This window comes from Hemitrygon akajei, chromosome 21 (assembly GCF_048418815.1).
Source record: "Hemitrygon akajei chromosome 21, sHemAka1.3, whole genome shotgun sequence".
Taxonomy (NCBI): domain Eukaryota; kingdom Metazoa; phylum Chordata; class Chondrichthyes; order Myliobatiformes; family Dasyatidae; genus Hemitrygon; species Hemitrygon akajei.
The window spans coordinates 5,038,519-5,058,767 of record NC_133144.1 but is presented as its reverse complement, the minus strand read 5'-3'; the positions used below and the strand labels follow the sequence as shown (position 1 = coordinate 5,058,767).

Below are 20,249 nucleotides of genomic sequence, written 5' to 3'. Positions count from 1 at the left end.
GCTATGCACCTTTTTTTTCTTAACCAGGACCTCAATATCTCTCAAAACCCTAGGTTCCCTAAACCTGTTATCCTTGCCGTTTATTCTGACAGGAAGATATAAGCTTTGCACTCCCAAAATTTCACTTTTGAAGGCCTCCCAGTTACCAAGTACACCTTTGCCAGAAAACAGCCTGTCCCAATCTATCCTTATCAGATAATTTCTGATACCATCAAAATTAGCTTTTCTCCAATTTAGAATCTCATCTGGAGGACCAGACCTATCCTTTTCCATAATTACCTTGAATGGCGTTATGATCACTAGATACAAAGTATTCCTCTACAGAGTTCTGTCACCTGCGCTGTCTCATTCCCTGATAGGAGATCAAGTATCACACACTCTTGGGTCTTCTGTGTACTGATTAAGGAAACTTTCCTGAACACATTTGACAAATTCTATCCCAGCTAGTCCTTTTACAGCATAGGAGCCCCAGTCAATATGTGGAAAGTTAAAATCACCTAGTATAACAACCTTATGTTTCTTGCAACTATTTACTATCTCGCGACAAATTGTTCCAATAAATCACTAGGTCTGTTGAGTGACTTATAATACAGCCCCATTAACATTTCATACCTTCCTTACTCCTCAGTTCCACCCATAAAGCCTCGCCAGGCGAGTTCTCCAGTCTGTCCTGACTGAACACTGCTGTCACATTTTCCCTGACTAATAATACCACCCTTTAATGCCTCCCACTCTATCACGTCTAAAACACCAGAACCCCAGAATACTGAGCTGCTAGTCCTGCCCCTCCTGCAACCAAGTCTCACTAATGGCACAAAATTCCATGTGTTGATCCATGCCCGTATCTCATCTGCCTTTCCTATAATAGTTCTTGCGTTAAAATATACACAGTTCAGAATGCAAGTCGCACCACGCTTAACCTTTTGCTTCCTGACTTTGACAGGAATTCTTTGGGAGAATTAGCTAATAACTCAAATATCTATCACCACAGATAAACCTAGTAGAATTTATTTGAAAAGATACCTAAAAGAGTTCGCAGGAGAATTTTTATTTATGCTATTTATGTGGATTTCAGCAGACATTTCGATAAGTCTGTCATTAGAGACGATTGCTATAGTGAAATCTTACCAATATCACTTTATGAACATTGCTATGGAAATGATTTGAGATTTTATTACCGTAGATGTCGGATTATAAGCCGCTACTTTTTTCCCACATTTTGAACAGCTTTGAACACTGCGGCCTTTACTACGGTGCGGCTAATGCATGTTTTTTTTTCATGCCGCCAAAAACATTTTGCCTCGTAACAGTAGACCAATAAAATTGATGAGTAGTTCACAGAGGTCCAATGAAATTGTACGATAAATCAAGCGCACTTTCACAATTAAATTATTGTAAATCAGTCATTTGTACTAACCCTCATCAACATGGAAAATACTCGAAGAAAAGCATTGTGCTGCCTTTATGGCAGTTATTTAGTTTATAATATTTTCGCTTAGTAATTCATTTGTTAGTATTTTCTAGTTAAAGTTAGAAGTGTTTTAAGTACCCGGTTTCTCCGCGTCTTGTGGGAAATACCGGTTTGCGATAAACGGGAAGGTGGGGGGCGAGCGGCATTAGACCCGAGCGAACGCTGCTTTTAAGTTAAAGGCGATCAATAACTTTTCCTGGTAGGCTGCAGTATATATATTTTTTACCAGTCGTTAGGAGATATTGGAATGTTGTTCAGTAAAAAAGTATACGCAACGTAATTTGTGTGTTACCGATACGTATGTATATTTAAAAGTAGCCGCGTTACAGGCACGGTTCGAAAAAAAGCATTTGCAATATGTATTTGTTTATGTTACCATATGGATTTAATTAAAAGTTAAAAAATCCTCACGTGTAATATCTTTCTGTGTAAATATCTCATATTACAACGTGGGACGCCTGCGGCCTAAAATCCGGTGCGGCTTGTACAAGTACAAAATTGATTTTCTTTCTAAAATTAGAGCCAGCGGCTTTTAATCAGGTGCGCTCTGTAGTGCGAAATCTACGGTAAATAACTTACCACAAGTATCTGTGCTGGGTCAAAAGCTGATACAATTAAATACTATAGTATTTGTCATATGGATGGTAAGTTGGGAAGCCACGAATACTATTTCGTTAGTGCATCCACGATGGGGAGATCGTCAAAGCACTAACTACAAAATGATAATGCTGGATTAAATGAATAGGCAGAACTATGACAAATTAATTTCAGTGTAGACAAATGTGAGGTTATTCCCTTTAGAATTAAAAAGGGTAGAACAGAGAAACACACAAAAAATGCTGGAGGAACTCAGCAGGTCCAGCAGCATCCATGAAAATGAACAAGCAGTTGATATGTTATGCCAAGATGTTTTCTCAGGACTGGAAAGGAAGGAGGAAGACACTAGAATAAATAGGTGGGGGGAGGGGAAGGGTGGATAGCTAGATAGGGGGGAAGAGAAGGGAGGAAAAGTAAAGTGCTGCAGAGGAAGTAATCTGATAGGAGAGGAGAGCGGACCATAGGCGAAAGGGGAGGAGGAGACCCGGGGGGAGGTGATAGGCAGGAGAGAAGAAGTAAGAGGCCAGAGTGGGAATGGAAGAAGAAGGGAAGGGAGTGATTTTTTTTAAACTGGAAGGAGATATTGATATTCATGCCATCAGGTTAGAAGCTACCCAGACAGAATATAAGGTGTTTCTCCTCCACCTTGAGAATAACCTCGTGGTACAAGAGGAGGCCATTGACCAACATGTCAGAAAGGGAATGGGAATTAAAATGTTTGGCCACCGGGAAGTCTTGCATTTGGCGGATGGAGCAGAGGTGCACAACAAAGTGGTCCCCCAATTTACGAGGGTTCTCACCAATGTAGAGGAGGCCGCATCAGGGGCACTGGACTCAGTAGACAACCCCAGCAGATTTGCAGGGGAGGTGTTGCTCTTCTGGAAGGACTGGGGCCCTGAATGGAGGTAGGGGTAGGGATGGTGAATGGACAGGTATGACACTTTTTCTGCTGGCAGGGATAATTACCAGGAGGGAGATTAGTGAGGTGGGATGAATGGACAGAGAATCATGGAGGAAGCGATCCCTGTGGAAAGTGGAGAGATGGGGGAGGAAAAAATCTGTTTGGTGGTAGGGTCCCGTTGAAGATGGCAGAAGTTGCGGAGAATGATGTGCTGAATACAGAGGCTCATGGGTTGATAGATAAAGTTTGTTTACCACAAATATATGATGGTAAACAACTGTAGTGAACAAATGAATATTCACAAAATGCCACCAAATAAAATAAATTTATACTAAATGCTGGAGGAACTTGGCAAGTCAGGTAGCATCTTTTTTGGGGAAATAAATTCCCATCCTTATTCCCCTCCATAGATGTTGTCTGACTTGTTTCTCCAGCTGTTCCTCCAGCATTTAATGTAAATTAATATAAATGACTGTATAATCATTAAAGGGTTCAAACTGCAAATCAATGAATATTGAGGCCATCTTGCTAATGAACCAACTGTTGATTTTTATAGGCCGACTCAATTGGTGGTCAGTTGTTTGTTCAAGCTGCAAGCGACTTTTGCCACTGGCAACAACAGGAGATGGGAACTGCCTCTTACATGCAGCTTCTCTAGGTAATACATGAGTGCTGTACATTCTATATATTTTATTGCAAATTTCTGAAAAGTTTGACTTAAAAAGCACTCACTTGTGTTATAGGCATGTGGGGTTTCCATGATAGAGACCTGATACTTCGAAAAGCTCTTTATGCCATGATGAAAAATGGCCCAGAAAGAGAAGCACTAAAGAGGAGATGGAGGTGGCAGCAAACCCAGCAAAATAAGGAGGTAAGTGCATATAGTTTTATTGACTTCTCACTTTGTAATATTAACTGAAAATTGGACTGCAGGATAAAGGTTGCTTAAGGCAAATTAAGGCATTCTGCTTTTCTCACCAAACTTAAATATATCAAAAGTGGATTTATGCTTTATCTTTTACATGGAGTTAATTTTCCACTGAGATTGTCATGAATCTGTTGGCAGATGTGGTCCAAGACAATGGAAATTTCCCAATACTTGGGTCAGGTTAAGAATAGAGAACACTCCCTTCAATTATGTAAAGACTGGTTCGGTTGCATTTGTGATATTGTATACAGATCTGCTTTCCATTGCTTTCGTACCAAAGATGGTGTTATGTTGTTATAAAGGGAGTTCACCAGGCAGATGTTCAGAATGGCAGGTTTACTAACAAGGAGACGTTAAGCATACTGAGGCTGTGATCTGAAAAATTATTTCATTCAAATGTGGACAGTTCTTGAGGGCCTTGAAAGGGAGCATGAAGGGCTGAAATTTTCCATGGCTGGGTGGCCCCAACTAAAGAAATAACATAATTCAGATTGCTGTGAATCTCCAGAGATTTCTACCCAAGAGGGTTCAGTCCTTGAGAATATTCAGGACAGAGGTCAATAGATTTTTAAATGTTATATATTTAGCTCTGTAGGAGCTGGATACATTTTAAATCATGAACATGGATAGATCGTCTCCAATTAATCCTCCTCTTGGTATTTCATTGTCAACAGACCACAATCTATTTATAAATGTTTTTGGTTGTTTGTCTCCCTTACACAGTATATACTATGATTTTAAAGGGATAATTTTTATTATGCCCACAGACTTCGAGACAGGGCATCATTCCGAATTATGTCTGGACAGCCATATTCAATTTCTTGGCAGCAATGACCCATCTAAAGATAAGATCCTTGACACCTCTTCCCCAATCATTTGTGCTTAGAAACAATAGCTGGATTGCAGGGTTTTGATGAGTTGGAGCAGAAGTGCTGCATGCTGATTTCCCTTAAAAGTGGGCGAATATACACTTCATAAAACATATAGGCAATCTACAGTACCGCATGAGGACAGGCCCTTTGGACCACAGTGATGTACTGAACTAATACAATTAGTAATCAAATGTCCACCTAAACTTGGTGTACTTAAGAGACACATGGAGAAATAGGGCAAAGTCAGCATGTTTCCTTAAGAAATAGCAAGCAGGATAGACAAAGGAGAATCGGTGGATGATGTGTACTTCGATTTTCAGAAGGCCTTTGACAAGGTGCCACACATGAGGCTGCTTAACAAACTACCAGTCCATGGTATTAGAGGAAAGATTCTAGCATAGATAAAATAGTGGCTGATTGGCAGGAGGCAAAGAATAGGAATAAAGAAAGCCTTTTCTGGTTGGCTGCCAGTGACCAGTAGTGTTGCACAGGGCTCTGTGTTGGGACTGATTCTTTTTACATTATATGTCAATGATTTGGATGAAGGAATCGATGGCTTTGTGACCAAGTTTGCAGATGATATGAAGGTAGGTGAGGGGCAGATAGTGTTAAGGAAGTAGAGAGGCTACAGAAGGACTTAAACAGATTAGGAGAAGGGCAAAGAAGTGGCAGATGGAATGCAGTGTCGGGAAGTGTATGGTTATCCATTTTGGTGGAAGAAATAACAGTGTAGACAATTTTGTAAATAGAACATTCAAAAATCTGAGGTGCAAAGGGACTTGGGAGTCATTGTGCAGGATTCCCTAAACATTAATTTGTAGGTTGAGTCGGTGGTGAGGAAGGCAAATGCAATGTTAGCATTCATTTCAAGAGGATTAGAATATTAAAGCAACTTCGTAATGTTAAGGCTTTATAAAGCATTGGGGAGGCCTCATTTGGAGTACTTTGATTAGTTTTGGGCTCTTGTATAAGAAAGGATGTGTTGGCATTGGAAAGATTTCAAAGGAGGTCCTTGAAAATGAATCTGGGATTGAAAGGCTTATACAAGGAGCCTTTGATGGCTGTGGGCCTGTACTCAGAAGAATAGAGGGGGATCTCATTGTAACTTACTGAATATTGAAAGGCCATGATAGAGTAGATTTGGAGAGGATGTTTCCTATCGTGGTGGAGTCTCTAAGACCAGAGGGCATGGCCTCAGAATTAAGCGACGTCCATTTAGAACAGAAATGAGGAAAATTTTCTTTAGCCAGAATGTAGTGAAATCTGTGGAATTCTATGTCACTAATGGCTGTACAGGCCCAAGTCATTTTGGGTATATTTAAGGCAAAGGTTGATAGATTCTTGTTTAATTAGGGCATCAAAGATACAGGGAGAAGGCAGTAGAATGGGTTTGAGAAGGATAATAAATCAGTCATGATGGAATGGCGGTGCAGACTCAATGGGCCAAATGGCCTAATTCTGTTCATAGGTCTTGTGGTCTTATAATGGACTTAAATTATTGCTTTCCTAACAATTTGAGATTTGAATTCTGTAAACATGTTTAAAGTATAGCATCAAATTTAAATTGTGCCTATTTTTCACTGGACAAACTAGTCTGGCTTGGTTTACACTGAAGAGGAGTGGGAGCGAGAGTGGAATGAGCTACTTAAGCTTGCTTCCAGTGAGCCTCGAATACACTGCAGTAAGAATACAGGCACCTGTGGTGGGTAAGTGGACTGTTTAGATGACTGAACTGTTCATACTAATAAAAGCATGTCTAGTTGCAATAAGTTCCAAATACAAGTGTTTTGCTTGATCGCTGATACTTTATAAAGAAATATTCACTTTAAATGCATGGAACTAAAAGACCTCTATTGTGTTAAATCATTTTATTTGGTAAATCTTGTAATTTAATGTACAATAGGTAGTCAACTGATAATTAATGGTACACTGATTGCTTCTGTAAAGAGCAAGCTGTTCTTCCCATTGTCTTTGCCAATGCTTGAACCCAAATCGGCATTGATTTCACCAGTTGAAGGAGGATGCTCTGTACAACTCACCTGCTGTGCTGCCCTACATCACCTGTGTTGCAGGATAAATTGAAGTTTTAAAAATGTGCCATATAAATGTTTTCTTTTCTCTGTAGAGTTAAAGTTCTGCAGAAATCTGAAAGACAAGAATATTTTCATGCTGTTCAAACACTACCTACACTCAGTGGCCATTTTATTAGGCACCTCCTTTACCTAGCAAAGTGGCCACTGAATGTATGTTCATGGTCTTCTACTGCTGTAGCCCATCCACTTGAGGGTTTGACGTGTGTCCAGAGATGCTCTTCTGCACACCTCTGTTGTAACGTGTGGTTATCTGAGTTACTGTCACCTTCATGTCAGCTTGAACCAGTCTGGCCATTCTCTGACCTCTCAATAACAAGATGTTTTTGCTCACAGAACTTCAGCTCACAGGATTTTTTTTTATTTCTAGCACCATTCTCTGTAAACTCTAGATAGGCTCTAGATATGTGTGGCACCTTGTCAAAGGTCTTCTAGGATTGTTGTGCGTGAAAGCTCCAGGAGATCAGCTGTTTCTGAGATACTCAAATCATCCCATCTGGCACCAACAGTCATTCCACAGTCAAAGTTAGATCACATTTCTTTGCCATTCTGGTTTGCTCTCAACTGCTGAACCTCTTGACTTTTATATACTTACAGTTGGCCCTCCTTATCCACAGGGTATTGGTTTCGGGACTCCCCATGGATACCAAAAAACGCAGATGCTCAAGTCCTTTATTTAATCTGTCTCAGTGTGGTGGACTTTAGGACCCGGCGCAGCTCTGAATCCACAGTGTTTCTGTTCATGAAAATAATCACGATCACGATTGAAAATAGGTGAAAGTAATAAAGTGATCGGAAAGAGGTGAAATGCCATCAGTCATTAGAAAAGCGTTTGGCTACAGTCAGTCAACGATCGGAACAATATTAATGGAGCACGTGAAAGGCCCTGCCCCGATGAAAGCTACAATTATTACTAAGCAACGCAGTGGTTTAATTATTGAAATACATTTGTTTCTTAAGTATTTTATGTGTATAGAAAGGTAAAATATATACTATATACTAAGACAAACATTTGACTAACTGACGCTAAATAATACCGGATGTACCTGTTCCAACTCAAATCTGACTTAAAGATGAACTCAGGAACAGAACTCGTTCATAACCCAGGGACTGCCTGTACTTTTAAATCATCTTTAGATTACTTATAATACCTAATACAATGTAAATGCTATATAAATAGTTGTTATACTGTATTGTTTAGGGAATAATGACAAGAAAAAATAGTCTGTACATGTTCAAACAATGAGTGCTGGAGAGAGAACTTCTGGGTTTTCCTGATCCACGGTTGGTTGAATCCGTGCATGCAGAACCCACGGATAAGGAGGGCCAACTGTATTTTATATATTGAGTTGCTGCCCATATGATTGGCTGATTATATATTTGCATTAATGTGCAAGTGTACCAAATAAACTAGCTACTCTTTGTTTAAGCTATAGTTACTTTCAGATAGAATTAAGCATAGATATTTGCCCATGAAACCTTAGAGTCATAGAGCAGTATAGCACGGATCCAGACCCCTTGCCCCAATCAGTCCAGTTCACCCAAAGTTATTTGTGTTCAACCCATATCCCTCTACGCTCCACCCCTTCGTGTACCAGCCAAAGTGCTGCTTGAGTAGTAGTATTTTACCTGCCTCAACTACTACTACTACATGCCTCTGGTGAAGAGTAAACCTGCAACCTTGAGGTCAGTGAGGAAATGGTCGGGGGAGGCTTATGAGGCACTCCAGGATTGTTTTGAGGCGACAGACTGGCAGGCCCTCTGTGAGCCACATGGAGAGGATATTAATGGGCTCACAGAGTGCATCACTGGTTACATCAACTTCTGTGTGGACTGCAATGTTCCGGCAAGAACTGTCCTTTGTTATTCAAATAACAAGCCATGGGTAACAAAGGACATTAAGGACATCCTGAACGCTAAAAAGAGGGCATTTAGAGAGGAGCTGAGGACAATACAGAGGGACCTGAAAGCCAAGATCATGGAGGCTAAAGACAGGTATAGGAGGAAGCTTGAGTGGAAACTCCATCAGAACAACATGAGAGAGGTCTGGAGTGGGATGAGGACCATCACTGGGCTCCGGCAAACCAGCAACAGAGGAGCTGAAGGCAGTGTGGACAGGGCCAATGAACTTAACCTGTTCTTCAATAGATTTGACACTGTGGCCCCTGCCCATCCTCCACATGATTCATCTGTTGTCGGCCCCCAACCAGCACATACTCCACTCTCCCCTCCTACCTCTCCTCACAGCCCCCCACTCTGCTCTCGTGACTACACCCCTCTCTCACCTGAAACCACCACGGTGGGCTTCACAGCTGAACAGGTGAGAAGGTAGCTGAAATGTCTCCATCCAAGCAAGGCTGCAGGCCCGGATGGTGTCAGCCCCAGAGTGCTCAAAGCCTGTGCCCCCCTGCTATGTGGAGTACTTCACCATGTCTTCAACCTGAGCCTGAGTCTCCAGAGGGTTCCTGTGATGTGGAAGACGTCCTGCCTCGTTCCTGTACCGAAGATGCCGCGCCCCAGTGGCTCCAATGGCTACAGACCAGTGGCATTGACCTCCCACATCATGAAGACCCTGGAGAGACTTGTTCTAGAGCAGCTCCAGCCTATGGTTAGGCCACACTTAGACCCCCTCCAGTTCGCCTATGAGCCCCAACTAGGAGTTGAGGATGCCATCGTCTACCTGCTGAACCGTGTCTACGCCCACCTGGACAAGCCGGCGAGCACTGTGAGGGTCATGTGTTTTGACTTCTCAAGTGCGATCAACACCATCCGCCCTGCTCTGCTGGGTGAGAAGCTGACAGTGATGCAGGTGGATGCTTCCCTGGTGTCATGGATTATTGATTACCTGACTGGCAGACCACAGTATGTGCGCTTGCAACACTGTGTGTCAGACAGAGTGGTCAGCAGCACTGGGGCTCCACAGGGGACTGTCTTGTCTCCCTTTCTCTTCACCATCTACACATCAGACTTCAACTACAACACAGAGTCTTGCCATCTTCAGAAGTTTTCTGATGACTCTGCCATAGTTGGATGCATCAGCAAGGGAGATGAGGCTGAGTACAGGGCTACGGTGGGAAACTTTGTCACATGGTGTGAGCAGAATCATCTGCAGCTTAATGTGAAAAAGACTAAGGAGCTGGTGGTGGACCTGAAGAGGGCTAAGGAACCGCTGACCCCTGTTTCCATCCAAGGGGTCAGTGTGGACATGGTGGAGGATTACAAATACCTGGGGATACAAATGGACAATAAACTGGACTGGTCAAAGAACACTGAGGCTGTCTACAAGAAGTGTCAGAGCCGTCTCCATTTCCTGAGGAGACTGAGGTCCTTTAACATCTGCCAGACGATGCTGAGGATGTTCTACAAGGCTGTGGTGGCCAGTGCTATCATGTTTGCTGTTGTGTGCTGGGGCAGTAGGCTGAGGCTAGCAGACACCAACAGAATCAACAAACTCATTCGTAAGGCCAGTGATGTTGTGGGGGTGGAACTGGACTCTCTGACGGTGTCTGAAAAGAGGATGCTGTCCAAGTTGCATGCCATCTTGGACAATGTCTCCCATCCATTCCATAATGTACTTGTTAGGCACAGGAGTTCATTCAGCCAGAAACTCATTCCACCGAGATGTAACACTGAGCATCATAGGAGGTCATTCCTGCCTATGGCCATCAAACTTCACAACTTCTCCCTCAGAGTGTCAGACACCCTGAGCCAATAGTCTGGTCCTGGACTTATTTCCACTTGGCGTGATTAACTTATTATTATTTAATTATTTATGGTTTTATATTGCTATATTTCTTCACTATTCTTGGTTGGTGCGGCTGTAACAAAATCTAATTTCCCTCGGGAGCAATAAAGTATGTCTGTCTGTCTGTCTTATGGCATCTTATTCTTGTCTGCAATCTTTGCAGTTTACCACATCTTTTGTATTAGCAGGGTGACAAAAGCTGTACGTGGTACTCCAAGTGCAGCCTCACCAGCAGCTTATACAACTGAAACGTAATGTCCTTATTCCTATACTTGGTGTACCCTGGTCGAGAAACCTAGCCAGTGTATTAAATGTCTTAGTATATTCTGAGCCTGTGCCTTCTGGTCCTAGACTCTCCCGCTATAGGAAACATCTTATTCATGTCCACTGTATCTCAGCCTTTCAATATTCAATAAGTTTCAGTAAATTTGAAACAAGTTGTTGAAGCAACCCCCTACTATTTAGCTCCATCAACAACTCTAGTTATGCAATTGCCAGGACCCTGGTCCCCCGTGTATTAGTTCCTAATGATTATTGACGGAGGAATTCATAGCTTTCATTCCCTTCCTTTCTGAAGTAGTGCTAAAAATCACTGCTTTTTGAATCACCATCCATTAGCCAAACGAGTAACATAACTCAGGCACACACAGCTGATGCTATTTGAAAAAGTGGTTGCTGTAAGCACGGTGTAGTGTCTAACGGCCACACGAGTGTTTGTTACTGATGCTAACTAGCATACTAACTAACTAACTAGGCAAATGTTCAGTAGAAGTCTCATGTCCCAATTAAGCAGCATATTGTCTCAAATAAACAAAGAGAATCCCAGCTCTTTTCTCAATTAGTTTTTGTTCTTTAAGAGTTGTCTTAAATAAGTGGCTGCCCCAATTAACTGATGGCCCAATTAACCAGAATTTACAGTATCACAAAAATTGAATCAAGTTGCAATTAATGTATTCTGAGCTTTGCTGTGTAGAGTTCAGCAGACTTTGAGGAAATAACAGGCAAGATACACAAAGGAGAGTCAATAGATGTTGTTAACTTGGATTTTCAGAAGGTCTTTGATGAGTTGCTGCACATGAGGCTGCTAAACAAGGTAGGACATGAAAGTTACTAGCATGGAGAGAAGATTGGCTGTGTGGCAGAAGGCAAATAGTGGGAATAAAGGGGACCTTTTGTGGTTGGCTATGAATGACTAGTAGGGGTCAACTTGAGACTGCTTTTCATGTTAGATATTAATGATTTGGAATATGCCGATGATAGGCGTAAGGGCAGGTAGTGTTGAGGAAGCAAGGAGGCAGCAGAAGGACTTGGGTATATTAGGAGAATGGGAAGGAGATTCAGAAATCGAAGGTGCAAAAGGAGTTGGAAGCCCAAGTGGGGGGAGGTTCCCTAAAGGTTAGCTTGCAGGTTGAGTTAGTGGTGAGGAAGGGAAATGCAATTTAGTATTCATTTCAAGAGGACTAGAATATAAAAACAAGGATGTAATGCTGTGGCTTTATAAGGTATTGTTCAGACCACATTTGGAGTATTGTGAACAGTTTTTGGCCCAATATCAAAGAAATGATTTGCCAGCATTGGATTGGATCCAGAGGAAGTTCACAAGGGTGATCCCAGGAATGAAAGTGTTGATGTATGAGGAGTGTTTGATAGTTTTAGGCCAGTACTCACTGCAGTGTAAAAGAATGAGAGGGAACTCATTGAAACCTATTGAATGAACCACAGGGCATAGCTGGAGAAACCCAAGTCAATGGCATTGAGTTTGGCTTTGAGACTCAGAAAGGAAGGGAGGAGAAAAAGGTGATCAGTGGTGATCAGGGATTCAATAATTAGGGGAATGAACAGCAGATTCTGTGGAAGTGAAAGAGGCTTTTGGATAGTATGTTGCCTCCTAGGTACCAGGGTCAGGGACATGTTGGATCGGGTCCACTACATTCTGAAGGGGGAGCGTAAGCAGCAAGAAATCATGGCATATTTTGGTACCATCAAAATAGGTAGGAAAAGGCATGAGGACCTGAAGAGAGAATATAGGAAACTAGTTAGGAAGCTGAAAAGCAGGAGCTCAAAGTTAGTAATCTCTGGATTGTTCCCTATACCACTTGCCAGTGTGGGCAAAGATAGGATGATTTGGCAGATGAATGTGTGGCTGAGGAATTGGTGTAGGGGGCAGGGTTTCAGATTTCTGGATCACTAAGGTATCTTCTGGGAAAGGTATGACCTGTACAAAAATGGATGAGTTACATCTGAATATGAGGGGGTCCATTCTTCCTGCCGACTGGTTTGCCTGAGCTGCTGGGGAGTGTTTAAGCTAGTTTGGGAAGGGATGGGAACCAGAGTTGCAGTGAGATGCAGTGTGTGGAGAGACTGACAAAGGATAGGGCAACATTGCAGTCGATAGTATGTATTGAAGTGTTTCTACTTTAATGCAGAGAGGTATCAGTAACAAGTGTAATGAGCAAGGGTCCGTGCAAGGAATTACAACATTGTAGCTATTAGAGACTTGGATGACAGAAGGTCAGAAATGGCTGCTGGATGTTCTGGGGTTTAGATGTTTCAAAAGGGACAGTGAGGGGGCTAAAAGGTAGAGTAGAGGCATTGCTAAGCAGGCATAGAATAACAGCTACAGAAAGGGAGGATATTGTGGAGGGATTGTCTACTGAGTTAGTATAGGTAGAAGTCAGAAACGGAAGGGAGCAATCAGTTTATTGGGAGTATTCTTTAGACCCCCCCCCCCCCCCAACCAATCAGGAGGCAAATTTTAGAAAGGTGGAAAAATAACAGGTTTGTTGTCATGGGTGACTTCAACTTTCCTAATATTGATTCTCACCTCCTTAGTGCAAAAGGTTTAGATAGGGTCGAAATATAAGGGGTCCCAGCAAACACTTCTGTGTGTTGTAGAATAGAGGAGAGGCTATAGTGAATCTGATTCTAGGCAATGAACAAGTCAGGTGTCTATCAGTGGGAGAGCATTTTAGAGTCAGTGACCACAACTCGCTGACCATAGCCTTGGAGAGAGATAGGAGCAGATGGCATTGGAAAGTATTCAATTGGTAAAGAGGGAATTATGATGCTATTAAGCAGGAATTTGGAGACATAATTTGGGAATTGATATATTCAGGGAAATGTACAATGAAAATGTGGAGCTTGTTTAAGGATTGTTTGCATGGAGTTCTGGCTAGTTTTGTCCCATGTAAGGGAACCATGGTTCACAGGAGGCAAGAGGAAGAAAGAAGCTAAGGTTCAGGGACCAAAAATCAGACAGGGCTCTGGAGAGATACAAGGTAGCCAGGAAGGACTTAGGAGAGCTAAAAATGGGAATGAGGAGGTCTTGGCAAGTAGGATTAAAGAAAACCACAAGGCATTCTGCACATATGTGATAAACAGGATGATGACTAGAATGAGTGTAGGATCAATCAAAGATAGAAGAGGAATTGGAGAAGGTGGGAGAGGTACTTAATGGATACTTTGTTTCAGTACTCATCAGTGAGAGGGACCATGATTATTGTTAAGACAGCATTAACAAGCTGATATGCTAGAACATATCAATATTAAGAAAGAGGATATGCTGGAGCTTTTGGAAAAACATTAGTATAGATAATTTCCCACAACCGGACAAGATGTACTCAGGTTGCTACAGGAGGTGATGGAAGAGATTGTTGCACCTTTGGCAAAGGTCTTTGCATTTTCAGTGGCCACAGAAGTAGTACCAGATGATTGGAGGGTGGAAAATGCTATTCCGTATTTCAAGAAAGGGAATAGGGGTAATCCTGGGAATTATAGACCAGTGAGCCTTACTTTAGTAGTGGGCAAATTATTGAAAATTCTTAGAGACAGTGTTTATGAACATTTGGAAAAGCATAGTCTGATTAGGATGGCTTTGTGAGGGCAGGTCATATCTCATAAGCCTGATTGATTCGTTGAGGATATGACAAAGCAGTTTAGAAGGTAGAGCAGTGTACATGGATTTTAGTAAGGTGCTTAGTTCCCTATGGTAGGCTTTCAGAAAGTCAGGAGGCATAGGAGGCATGGATCCAGAGAAATTTGTTTGTGTGGATCCAGAATTGGCTTGCCCATAGAGGGCAAAGGATAGTTGTAGATAGAGTGTATTCTGCAAAGGGTGGGAGTAAACGGGACCTTTTCAGAATGGCAGGCAGTGACTAGTGGGGCACTGCAAGGCACAGAGCTGGGACCCCAGTTGTTTACAATATATATTAATGATTTAGACGAGGGAATTAAATGCAGCATCTCCAAGTTTGTGAATGACACGAAGCTGGGCGGTGGTGTTAGCTGTGAGGAGGATGCTAAGAGGATGCAGGGTGACTTCGATAGGTTAGGTGAGTGGGCAAATTCATGGCAGATGCAATTTAATGTGGATAAATGTGAAGTTATCCACTTTGGTTGCAAGAACAGGAAAACAGATTATTATCTGAACGGTGGCCGATTAGGAAAAGGGGAGGTGCAACGAGACCTGGGTGTCATTGTACACCAGTCATTGAAGGTGGGCATGCAGGTACAGCAGGCGGTGAAAAAGGCAAATGGTATGTTGGCATTCATAGCAAAAGGATTTGAGTACTGGAGCAGGGAGATTCTACTGCAGTTGTACAAGGCCTTGGTGAGACCGCACCTAGAGTATTGTGTGCAGTTTTTGGTCCCCTAATCTGAGGAAAGACATTCTTACCATAGAGGGAGTGCAAAGAAGGTTCACCAGATTGATTCCTGGGATGGCAGGACTTCCATATGAAGAAAGACTGGATTGACTAGGCTTATACTCACTGGAATTTAGAAGATTAGGGGATCTTATTGAAACATATAAAATTCTAAAGGGATTGGACAGGCTAGATGCAGGAAGATTGTTTCCGATGTTGGGGAAGTCCAGAACGAGGGGTCACAGTTTAAGGATAAAGGGGAAGCCTTTTAGGACCGAGATGAGGAAAAACTTCTTCACACAGAGAGTGGTGAATCTGTGGAATTCTCTGCCACAGGAAACAGTTGAGGCCAGTTCATTGGCTATATTTAAGAGGAAGTTAGATATGGCCCTTGTGGCTAAAGGGATCAGGGGGTATGGAGAGAAAGCAGGTACAGGGTTCTGAGTTGGATGATCAGCCATGATCATACTGAATGGCAGTGCAGGCTCGAAGGGCCGAATGGCCTACTCCTGCACTATTTTCTATGATTCTATGCCTGGAGATTGGTGACCAGTGGTTTTCATCAGAGATCTGTTTTGGGATCCTTGCTCTTTGTAATTTTTATATATACCTGGATGAGGATGTGGAAAAGTGGGTTAGTAAGTTTACAAATGGCACAAAGGCTGGTGGTGTTGTGGCTAGTGTAAAAGGTTATCACCAGTTACAATAGGACATTAACAAGATGCAGATCTGAGCTGAGAAGTGGCAGTTGGAGTTCAACTCAGAAAAGTGTGAAGCAATTCACTTTGGAAGATCAAATTTGAAGGCAGAATACAGGGTTAATGGCAGGATTCTGAGCAGTGTGGAGTAACAGTGAGATCTTGGAGTCTCCATACATAGATCCCTCAAAGTTGCCATGCGAGTTAATTGGGTGATTAAGGTAATATTATGTGTTGGCCTTCATGGGTTGGGGAATTGAGTTCAAGAGCCGTGAGGAAATGTTGTAGCTCTATACAATCCTGGTTAGACCACTCTTGGAGTATTCTGTTCAGTTCCAGTTGCCTTACTATAGGAAGGATGTGGAAGCTTTAGAGAGGGTGTAGAGGAGATTAACCAGAATGCTGCCTCAATTAGAGTGTATGTCTTATGAGGATAGGTTGAATGAACTAGGGCTTTTTTCTTTGGAGCAAAGATGACTTGATAGAGTTGTACAAGATGATAAGTGGCATAGATAGAGTAAATAGCCAGAGACATTTTGCCAGGATGGAAATGGCTAATACAAGGGGTATAATTTTAAGATGATTGGAGGAAAGTATAAGGGGAATGTCAGAGTTTTTACACAGAGAGTGGTGGGTGCATGGAAATTGCTGCTAGGGGTGGTGGGAGAGGCAAATACATTAAGGGCATTTAAGAAACTCTTAGATCGGGACGTGAATAATAGAAAAATAGAAGGCTATATACTGTGTAGGAGGAAACGGTTAGATTGACCTTAGAGCTTGTTATAGGTTGGCATGACATCGTAGACCAGAACAGCCTATTCTGTGCTGGTGTGTTCTATTGAAAGGTCTAGAAAGTGTGAATGTGGAGAGAGTCTTTCCAAGGACACAGTATTAGAATACAAGATGTTTCTTTGAAACAGAGATGAGGAGGAATTTCTTTAGTCAGAGGGTGGTGAATCTGTGAAATTTATTGCTGCTGTCAGCTGTGGAGACTATGTGATTGGATATATTTAATATTTTGGTTGATAGATTTTTGATTAGCAATGCCATCAAAGGTTATAGGGAGAAGGCAGAGAATGGGATTGAGAGGGATAATAAATCATTCATGCTTGACTGGCATAGTAGACACATTGGGCCAAATGGCATAATTCAGCTCCTATGTCTTATGGTCTGCTGCAGAGTTTAACTACACTGGGGAAAGTTTATTTTGCAGCTTTTGGTTTTGTTTCATTTAGCTTTTATTATCCAGTAAGGATTTGCAATATCAACTTCCATATTAAACCACTGGATGTCTGTAAGACGTACTAAGGGCACCGAAGATCAGCTGTGTTTTCATGAAAGGACTGAGTAGTTGACTTTATCATTGATATTGTTAGTTGTTGATTTAGTATATTTTATGCTTTGTTTTCTTTACCCAGTTGTGATTGGATTTCCCATTTCCTAAGGATGCTAACTCATACTGGTTTTTGGCCTACATAGGAATCAGGTGCCTTTCCTGTTTTCTCCCCCATCCCCATTAATGTTTCAGATAAGATAGATGTTCTCACATAGTTATGCCTATTTTTGTCGTCATCTAACACCGACACACATGCATTTTTTAAAAGAGGAATGGACACAATGATTTCTCTTCACCTGAAATCACTCTACATTCCCACAGGCACAGCACTCATTGGATGTGGAACCTGGAATCTGCTTCCTTTTCTTTGATCTTTGTCACCTCCAATCTCTATATTTCCATTTCTGTGCTATATCTGTTACTCAAAACTCTTAATCAATGATTTCTTTTTTCATCATTTTAAATCTTCATTTAAGAAATATTACATGGTTTATTTAACAGAAATCAAACAAACAGAATCTCAGATCAATAGTATCTTAATCTGGGTATCATCTATGCCTGGTCTATATGAGAATATCAGTGACGACTTGCTTTTAATTTTCCTAAGCTGTGGGTTTCTGTCAACAGAAAAACTACAGGCTGATATTTAGACATCAGTGTACGGCTTGGTGATTCAGCATCCAGTTGGTACTACTACCAATTATAACAATTATACCAGTGCCTAAGAAGAGCAGTGTGAACGGTCCTGTAGCACTCACATCTACAGTGATGAAGTGCTTTGGTCATGGCTAGAATCAACTGCTGCCTCAGCAAGGACAGGACCCAGTGCAATTTGCCTGTCACCACAAAAGTGCAGCAGACACAATCTCAATACTTCTTCACATGGCATTTGATCACCTGGACAACACAAACACCTATATCAAGATGCTGTTCGTTGATGATAGCTTAGCATTAACACTGTCATTCCCACAGTCTTGATCAATAAGCTACAGAACCTGGGCCTGTGTACCTCCCTCTGCAATTGGATCCTTGACCTCCTAACCAGAAGACCACAATCTGTGCGAATTGGTGATAATATCTCTTCCTCACTGACGATCAGCACTGGAGAATCTCAGAGATGTGTGCTCAGCCAACTGCTGTACTCCCTCTGTACCCATAACTGTGTGGCTAGGTATAGCTCAAATACCATCTATAAATTTGCTGATGATACCACCATTGTAGGCAAACTCTCAGATGGAAACAAGAGGTTGTACAGGAGCAAGATATAACAGCTAGCTGAATGATGTTGTAGCAACAACATAGCACTCAACGTCATCAAGACCAAAGAGCTGTTCGTGCACTTAAGGAAAAAGTAGGATGAGGGAACATAAACCAGTTCTCATAGAGGGATCAAAAGTGGAGAGAGTGAGCAATTTCAAGTTCCTGGGCATTAAGGTCTCTGAGGATCTAACCTGGTCCCAACATGTCATGCAGCTATAAAAGAGACAAGACAGTTGCTATATTTCATTAGGAGTTTGAAGAAATTTGGTTTGTCACCAAAAATACTTGAAAACTTTTACAGATGTACCACAGAGAGCATTTTGACTGGCTGCATCATTGTATGGTATGGGTGGGTGGTGTGTGGGCTAATGTGCAGAATTGAAAGAACCCACAGAAAGTTGTAATGTTTATTCAGCCCATTTTGGGTACTAGCCTCTGTAGTTTCTTAAAAATCATCTTTAAGGAGTGATGTTTCATTATTAAGTACCCCCAACACCCAGGACAAGCCCTCTTCAAATTGCTACCGTAAGGAAGGAGGTACAGGAGCCTGAGTGCACACACTCAGTGATTCAGGAACAGCTTTCATCAACTTTCTGAATGGACTTTGACCCCATGTACACTACCTCACTTTTTTTCTCTGATTTTGCATTGCACTGTTTTTAATTTAACTATTTAATACACACACACATACTTTAATTGATTTACTTATTTATTCTTTACTTTATATATTATCATGTATTGCATTGTACTGCTACTGCTAAATTCACAAATTTCACAACATATGCCCTTGAAATTAAACCTGATTCTGTTTCTGATTCTGACTACCACCAATCAAGAGCATTTTTGATGAGCTTGCAAGAGGCATTTCTTGAGATTTTTAAGAGAAGTGACCAACAATATTTGGCTAGACAGTTCTCCAAATGCATGGCATTCATTTCTACCTGTAAGCTGTAGTTTGGGCTCATTAACTGGCGAAGAGCCCCTCTAACAAAGAAGCAATAAAGAGCGTCATTGCCACCAGCTGCACCAATGTGTAGTAGCTCTAATGATTCACAGCTAAACAACACATTTCAACTCGAAACTCTAAGTGTTGTCTGTGCAGTCCGCCTGTGGCCACATGGGTTTCCTCTGTGTGGTCTGGCTTCCTCCCACATGCCAAAGATACATGGTCTCTGTCATGTAGATGAGTGGTGTAATCTAAAGAAAGTTAAAGGGAATATGGAAGAATAAAATGGAATTGGTGTAAGAGGGTGTTTGATATTTAGGACAAACTATTTGGGCTGAAGAGCGTGATAACTGACCATTTATATTCTAAAGATGCACAGGAACTTGTACTTTAATATGTAGGATGTATTCTCAGAAACAACAGCATACTGCAATCATCACTAAAAGGAGTTTTTATAGATTTATATAGAGAGGTGCATTACTGACAAACTGATGAATTTGCTAATGATACAACCATTGTTGGTGGAATCTCAGGTGGTGATGAGAGGGCATACAGGAGTGAGATATGCTGACTAGTGGAGTGGTGCTGCAGCAACAACCCGGCACTCGATGTCAGTAAGACAAAAGAGCTGATTGTGGACTTCAGTAAGGGCAAGATGAAGGAGCACATACCAATCCTCACAGAGGGATCAGAAGTGGAGAGAGTGAGCAGCTTCAAGTTCCTCGGTGTCAAGATCTCTGAGGATCTAACCTGGTCCCAACA

The 20,249-nt window shown here is 41.8% G+C and overlaps 1 protein-coding gene across 3 annotated transcripts in view; it reads left to right on the top strand.

The window, feature by feature from the left end:
- Window positions 1-20,249, top strand: part of otud7a (OTU deubiquitinase 7A) — a 317,398-nt gene that overhangs the window by 190,343 nt on the left and 106,806 nt on the right. For 2 of the 3 annotated variants that reach the window (XM_073024742.1, XM_073024743.1), the window contains 3 exons: window positions 3,526-3,627; window positions 3,713-3,840; window positions 6,363-6,475. In XM_073024742.1, coding sequence (XP_072880843.1) covers window positions 3,526-3,627; window positions 3,713-3,840; window positions 6,363-6,475 — 343 coding nt within the window. The remainder of the gene's footprint in view (window positions 1-3,525; window positions 3,628-3,712; window positions 3,841-6,362; window positions 6,476-20,249) is intronic. The other variant, XM_073024744.1, reaches the window with a different exon arrangement.